Below are 7,763 nucleotides of genomic sequence, written 5' to 3'. Positions count from 1 at the left end.
CTGTGAAAACGGAGGATCTCTTGGGTCGTGAGCAAAACTAACCACTTAAGCAGACGTCTTAAATCCACTGGTGTTATAATAAAATAGGTATAAACCAGAATTTCCTGTTTTCTCTTATATTCATTCCAGAAAGTGCAGTAAATGTTTCTTTTTGCTTTCAGGTACTGATGTTGTACTAGCCTTTTTCCTCTACTTCCAGCCAGTATGGCGAAGAAATCGGAGGCTCCGCTTTCCTTGTCCGACTGCCTCTGCCAAATTTGCATGGAGATCTTTGTGGAGCCTGTGACCCTGCCCTGCAACCACACCCTCTGCAACGCTTGTTTCCAGCTGACAGTTGAGAAGGCCAGTCTTTGTTGCCCTTTCTGTCGGCGTCGAGTCTCTTCTTGGGCACGCTACAACGCCCGCAGAAATACTCTTATCAATTGGGAGCTCTGGGAGAAGATCCAGAAGAAATACCCAAAGGAGTGTGAACGTAGGATGAACGGTCAGGATTTGGAGGAGGAGAGTAAGTAAAATGCCATTTGTCCTGGGATGTCCCTGCTTTAGCAAAGTAATGACGGTTGGTGGACTTTGGATGTTGTGAAATAAGAAGCTGTGTGTAGATGGGCTGTGTTACTGCTAGAAGATGTAGGGTCAGGAGCTCTGCTGTGAAAGGGGCTTGCAAGGCAGAGAACAGGTCTGATTGTTTAAGTGGGGGTGTGTGGATTTGGCACACAGAATTGGTGTATGCCTGCCTGTCCTTGCAAAGGCAGCAGTTCATTACTGGTACAACTTCAGCTGTAAAATCTGTAGCTGGAGTATTTGCATGTGTGTGTTTAGCACTAGCAAGCAACTGAAGTGATTAATTTTTTTTTCCAGCTCTCATATGCTGTCAATTAGTTGGGTGAGAAATTCCAGGGTTTCAATCTATGCAGGAGTCTCTGAGCCTAAAATTGTGGTTTTGGAGAAAAAGAAATGAAATCTGATTAATTCAGAAGGATTTGGGGGTTTATTATGTTGTAAGCTCCTTTGGGGGAGCCTAATTGGTAGGCTGATTCTGTGACATGTTTATTTGCAGTATTATGAAGTCTTTTTAGTCACAAAAAGCATAAATTATGGTCAGCATGCTTATTTTCTATATATACTGTGCTTGGGAAGTGCCAGCTGTCCTTGCCTCTCTGCAACACAGTGCTTTTTTTTGTTCCTTTGTAACACAAAGTGTCTTTTTTTTCCTCAGCACTTAAGTCAAATAATTCCTGTGACAGGGTATGGAAATGATACTTTTAAAAATCTTTTGTTGTTGGCTGTAATGATCTTGTTTTGTTTCTCACTTTTTTTTCTTCTTTTCTTCCTTTCCATTAGTTTATGTCCCCCATCCACAACACCAGCTAAGCAAGCCTGGGGAACTGAGGCAGGAATATGAAGCAGAGATTAGCAAGGTAACTCTAAAAACATAGTTAATAGTGCAAGTGCTTTGTGTTTATTTATTCTAATTGTTCCTACAAAGAGCTGTAATAGTATTTAATGAAAAAGAAAGATACTTAAAAAGGCATTGCTGCTGCAAGAACACACTTGTCATTCTTGAAGCATGGGTTAGGTTTTGTATCTTTTATGGAAGAGGAGAGGCCTCCTTGTGCTTGATATGAGACAAGATTTCTCAAGTCTTCTTGTTGATCTGCACCTCCTACCTCACTCTGTTGGCCCAGTAAGCTGTGCTGTCTTGGTGTCAATGCAGAATGCCCAGGCAGGTCTCCATTCCTCACTACCTCCTATGTCCCAAAACAGCAGAAGAGTTCTTTCAGGGTTAGTGTCACCTTCCACTGTCTGCATCCCTGCCCACACACACCAGAATGGCTTTTGTAGATCCTCAGATGCACACACAGTGTTTCAGACTAGCAAATGCAAAACTTTGGACCTGTTTGGGCTTTCATCTTGTGCTTGCCTTCTTGCCTTCCCTCCTTAAGTAACAGAACACAATTAGATGAGATTCAGTAATGAACACAGAGCATTTTCTTTATTTGCTCACTCCTTGTGTTACCTGGTTATGTTCCCCTCAAGCTCCTGCCCCCCCTTATCCCACTGAGGGGGAGATGTCAGAAGGAGCCTTGGTGCTGTGCGGGCACTGCGCGGTGTTAGTCACAACATGGGTGTTATCAACTGTTCTGACTCCCCCCCCAGAGGCACCAGGAGGGCTGCAGTGGGAAAATCAGCTCAGCCAGACCTGATACAAGTAGTAACCAGGTGTGTTAAAAAACAAATACCTGTTTTAGGTGGAGGCAGAAAGGCGAGCCCATGAGCAAGAGGAGAACAAGGCAAGTGAGGAGTACATTCAACAGCTGCTAGCAGAAGAGGAGGAGGAACGCAGGCTGGCAGAGGAGAGACAGAGGGAGATGGAGAAACAACTGAAGCAAGATGAAGAGTTGGCCTGGCAGCTGAGTAACAGTCTGGTGAGCTAGGGTCAAAGGGGACAGTAGAAAATGTTGATATGGTGCAAGGAACTCGGACTTCTCCGAGCAAAAGTTAAAATTGGGAATAATCTGAATTTATTTTGATTGTAGTTGGAAGGTGTTGTCTCAATGCTCAGTTTCTTCTCAATGCTTCCTTTTCCCCATGATTTTAAAAATACTTCTTTGGAAGAAGTTATCTGTAACTGGTACTGAAAAAAGGAATGTATGATGAAAGTTTACCTTATATTTGGTTTTGCTGGTTTTTTTTTGTTAATTTGTTTTGGAGTTCTGTTTAGTTGATTTTTTGTTGTCCAGTAATAATCCTAATGGTGAAACCTGTGTACCATTTGAGCAAAACTTCTTGTTTCTTAATACCAGATACAGGAAAGAGTACAGAACATGTAAAATATCTTACTCCATAACTATCCATTACTTAAAGTTCTAATATTCTTTGGACTTAAGTAAATAATTATACAGCAGGAAAAAAAAAAAAAGTACTTCACTGCATTTTCTCTAGTTTGTGTTGTGCTTTGTTTTATATAATATAATGCTATTTTTACCTGTCATTGAAGAATGATGATTCTAAAGGACACGTGCTCAGGAGTCCTTCACCAGCAGGCAGTCTCTCCTCTGAAACATCCCCAGCTAATTTGTGCAAGATGAGGAACAAATCAAGCAATATTGGAGACATTCAGAAGTACGTAATTCAAGTTTTTCTTCTTTAGTTATTGGTCTGTTTCTTGGTGTAGTGTCTGTCTGATCCATGTGCTTCCTTGAAATCCTGTAGTCCAACTTACCTGCATCATCTGGGGCAAATATAAACTGTTGAATGTTAAAACAGCTTGGAGGAGAAGGGAAACACTTGCCCCTCTCTTGGTTTTGTTGTTTGTTGGGGTTTTTTTGTTGGAATGAACCTGAAGACCTTGATTAATGGAAAGGACTAACAATTCAAGAAGAGAGATTTTAAAAGGTATATTTTTTTTTTTCCCCTTTTAAGGTATCTGTCTCCAAAGCTTCATCCTACGTTGGGATCAGCATCATTCTCTAGAAAAACAGAAAGAGGCAGGAGTGACTCTGGCTCTGTGGTAACTGGAATCATTTTGTTATAAATCTCAGTGTTAGCAATTATGGGTTATTTTCTCCTTGCCTATAGGATTGTCAGTCATATATATACCCCTTGCACACCAGCACAGAGCTGTTTATCTTGCCCTTTTTTGAACTGCCTTCAGTATTCATGGTTCCTCAAAGTGGAAAGGGAAGAGACCATGCTTGAGAGTCCACAGATGCACATCTGTGGCTTACTTTGATAGTTACCTTGGATAACCTTACAAATGCCTGACTTGAATGTCTTCAGCAAGCTCTGGGTTGCAACTGATGCTGTATAAAACTGAAATGATGGTTCTGGAGCTCACTCCATGATTTTTCCATCATTCCTTATGTCTGTCTGTCTTATTTTTCCTGTTAGGCTTCAAAAGATGATGAGCAGACTTGGAACAGTTCATTTGAATTATTGATAAGAGGAGAATGCTGCAGTTGTGTTTTCAGTCCTTTAGCTAGGCTTCTGTAGGTGGTTCTAAATATTGTCATTATGATTAAACAGTTATGGATTTTTTTTTTGAATGACAAAAATCAAAGTTAATATCCCAGAGTAGTTATGAGCAGTGCAGCTCTTTGCATTTTATTGGCACCCCTTGGCTTTTGATACATCTACTTGATTAGTGGTCTCTCTGTTTTCTGTAGGAAAGCAATGAAGGCAGCAGTGCTGCATGGCAAGATGAACCAGAAGAAATGCCCACGTTGTCTCCACAGCTGACCAGTGTGATTAAAGATTCCAGTGCTAAGGACTCGTTTTTGGAATCGTGCATGAACTATTTCAGTGCCTCTGCTTCAGGGGAAACTGCCACTGACAAGCAGGAAAAAACACCAGGATCAAATTGTCTGGGAGAGGAAGTTCCAGATGCACTTGATGGAATCACAGAAAAGCAGGGGTCTAGTGCAGCCCTTCATAGATCCAAGGGAGAAGAAGGAACTGATTCAAACAGTGGCAGTTTAACACATGTAGAAAGCATAAACCTTGAAAACTCTGCTGAAACTTCTACCTGTATTCAGTCAATGATAAATTCTGTGACATCTGACAGCAAAAGTGATCTGGTGAAGGTGGGTCGACACTCAGATGAAGAGAAGCCAGAGACACTGCAGAACACTAAGGAGACTCCAAAAAGAAAGTCACTGGAGCCACTAACTGAAGCAATGGTTGACTTGTGCATGCTGGATAAGAGAAGAAAAACTTTTCCAGAAAGTTTAGATTTTAAGTTGCAGATGCAGGAGGCCTTTGAGCAGGAGTTCTATGAAAGGCGTATGCAAGAGGAGCAGGACAGGCTTCTGGCTCTGCAGCTACAGAAACAGCTCAACAAGGAGGAAAGGACACTTAATCGACAGAAGGGCTCTCCAGACGAGTACCTTCTTCGCAGAAAACCACCTCAGTCTGTGAAAGACTCTCCTGCTAGAAAGGGGGTTCCTAAGGTGCCAAAAGACTCGAAGGTCCAAAAAAAGCAGCCTGAGGCAAACCACCGCAAGTCTCGGAGAGGGTCTTGCAATGAAAACTGGCAGTCCTCTACCAGAGTCCGAATGAAATCCCCCAGCATCAAGGGAGGAAAAGTTCTGAATTGTGTGGTTAATACCAGTGAGGCAAATGATATCTGTTCACTACCTAAGAACCCCCAAAAGACGATCCTACAGATGTTTAAAGGCTCCGTTGCGGAGTAGATCAACAGCACCACGGCCACGGTGGAGTGAGAATTAAAACTGTGCTGCTGCTTTCTCCCCTGTTAGGCAAAGCTTTCAGTTTTAAAGTCATTGGTTTTGGGGGGGGGGATCACTTTGGGCTTACACGGCGTTGTGTATTCTGACAAGTTTTAAAAATGTGTGCCCCTGGACTTCAGAAACATTTCATTGGTCTGTTCTCGACTGCAGCTGAGTTTCTAGCACTTGCATTTACATCATTTTGAGTGTGAATACTGTTTAGTGCTTACAACCAAAAATAACTGATGCTTGGAATTGGGAGCCTGTTATGGAAAGAGAGGAAACAAGTCAAAAAAAAAAAAGAAGATTCTGTATTTCCAGCTGTGTGCCAACTGTGAGGTTGAAGCAGAACCCCTGTCCTGTTCAATGGAAGCATGTTACTGGCATCGAGGCTGCTGCTTGTTTGTGCAACAGCTACAAGAGTACAACCAGTCAGTCTTGCAAATGCAATCTTTCCTTCTCCCTCTCATGTACTGCTAACCCCTTCTTAGCCAAAGATGGGGAAAAAACAGGTCATTCTCTCTGCCAAAGGTGGCACAGATGCCAACAGTGCTAAGTGGCTGTGGGTTTGTATTTACCTCTGTTCATAGAGGTTACTTCTGCAGATGCTTTTGTTTTCTTACTGCTAGTGTTCTGCAACTTTATTCCTGGATGATATCTATATTTACTGCTCTTCAGTTTTCATACTGTTGTTGGGAAGAAGATGCTTTTGTTTTCTTACTGCTAGTGTTCTGCAACTTTATTCCTGGATGAGATTATCTATATTTACTGCTCTTCAATTTTCATACTCAAACGGGTTTGAGTATGATTAACAACATGTAATATTAAAAAAATAGGCAGAAGACCATTATAATGGAGAAAGTTAAACCAAGAGGAGGGGGAAAGCAACTGAAAATGGGAGTTGTCAGTAATGACACAACTATAATTAAAGATTCATATAACTACCAGGCTTGGCTGTAGCTGTGCCCTGCCATTTTATGAGATATTACCAAATACTGTCTTCCAGTTGGGATTAAAACTAAGATAATTCAAAAGAGTTATAATTTAGACATGTGAAGGAACTGAAGCCTGTAGGAAGTTGAGGCTGGTGCAGAACTGACCAGCTGCTAGTCAGCAGATTATTCTTGCTAGATTGTTTTATTTGGTTTTATTATGAAACCATCTTTTCACCTTTCTTTGCTTGTAATTGAGATACTTTTCCACTGTACATACGTTTGAAAGAGAGTAAAGCAGAACCTACATTGCTCAAGTGTGTGTGTGCTGATCCCCCAAGTTAGCAGATGTTTTAAATGTGTCCTTTATTTTGAACCTCATTGATGGTCTGTTGGGTCTGGTTGACATTTTTAACAAAATACTTCAGTATCTTCTGGTATTACAAAACCTGAAGTTCTCCTGAGAGCACGAGGAGCACACCAAACAGAGAATGTGGTTTTATTTTTTTTTCTTTGCCTGCATGTTACTAGTACTAGAGGATTATCTCATAAATAAATGATCTATTCCAAGACCTTTTTCAGAAAGCTACAAAAGGTGACCAGTGGCACATCACACACTTCTCCTCTTGCTGCCTCAGTCATTGTGTTGGAAGCCTTCTGTCAATATAGATCTGTTTCTGTTTAATTCCTACCTTTGTTTGGGTTGTTGACTGTCTTACCCATGCAGTCAAATATAATCCTTCATTAATTAAAGTGTTCTTTAAGGCAGAAGTACTGATTGTTTTCATGCTTGTGCCACTCAGCCTCTCCAGTCATGATAAACATGTAAGAAGTAAACTGATGAGGAGAATGAATTTTATTTTTTAAGTCTATCCAGCCTCATTTTCCAATGAGTTTCTGAAGTCTGATGTCTATATTGAACTTGCTCAAAAGATGGGGATAGGGGAAGTGTTGAGGGTGGAGAGGGCAAGGGAGGATGCCCACTCAGATGTGTCTCATCCATATAAGCTTTATGAAAGGCACTAAACTAATCCCAGTTAGAAGTTTGGGGTGCTGGGTGTACTATTTTTGCATCTTACTCTTCAGTCTCTCATGGACTTACTTCCTTGCTGTCAGTAGCAAATCCTGCTGCTGTCATTCCACTGAAAATAAACACAAAAATTACAGAAAATAGTCATTTTTAGAGCCTAAATAGTACAGGAGTGTAATTTGGTGTTGGTGTATATATTGGAGGGTTTGTTTAAAGGGGTTATTTGTGTTGTTTTTTTTTTTTTTTTCAACTTCCTGGATTTTGTTCTCAGTATAAGAATGACCTCTTCAATAATAATTTTTTTTTAGACAGAATGGGGGAAAAAAGCATGACTAAAAAGTTGATCACTAGCTAAAACCCACCATATCAAAAAGATTATGTACACACACATATATATATACACTCAACATGTACAAAACCTAAAACCTATAACCTATACCAGCAGCAGAGAAGAGAGGAAACAGATCCACCTGTTTTAATGGCAGCAAGTTGAAAAATTCTTAGACCTCTATGGAATCCTCTGCTTTCTGTGGCACTCACTGTGGTTGACACTTGTGGTCTAGTTTGGGGTAG

At 40.9% G+C, this 7,763-nt stretch overlaps 1 protein-coding gene across 1 annotated transcript; it reads left to right on the top strand.

The window, feature by feature from the left end:
- Positions 1 to 204: 204 nt before the first annotated feature.
- Positions 205 to 5,192, top strand: RNF168 (ring finger protein 168, E3 ubiquitin protein ligase). Its single transcript, XM_008947183.1, has 6 exons — positions 205 to 505; positions 1,342 to 1,418; positions 2,250 to 2,426; positions 2,999 to 3,123; positions 3,424 to 3,511; positions 4,167 to 5,192. The coding sequence occupies exons 1-6, from the start codon at positions 205 to 207 to the stop codon at positions 5,190 to 5,192; spliced, it is 1,794 nt and encodes a 597-aa protein (XP_008945431.1).
- The last annotated feature ends 2,571 nt before the right edge of the window (positions 5,193 to 7,763 follow it).

The sequence above is a fragment of the Merops nubicus genome, unplaced genomic scaffold, assembly GCF_000691845.1.
Source record: "Merops nubicus isolate BGI_N331 unplaced genomic scaffold, ASM69184v1 scaffold10279, whole genome shotgun sequence".
NCBI lineage: Eukaryota > Metazoa > Chordata > Aves > Coraciiformes > Meropidae > Merops > Merops nubicus.
This window is presented reverse-complemented; position numbering and strand designations above follow the sequence as displayed.

Coding starts and splice junctions, on each gene's coding strand:
- RNF168 (XM_008947183.1), top strand. CDS start 205: ATGGCGAAGAAATCGGAGGCTCCGCTTTCCTTGTCCGACTGCCTCTGC. Junction 506..1,341: donor TCAGGATTTGGAGGAGGAGA/GTAAGTAAAATG, acceptor CCTTTCCATTAG/TTTATGTCCCCCATCCACAA. Junction 2,427..2,998: donor GGCAGCTGAGTAACAGTCTG/GTGAGCTAGGGT, acceptor CTGTCATTGAAG/AATGATGATTCTAAAGGACA.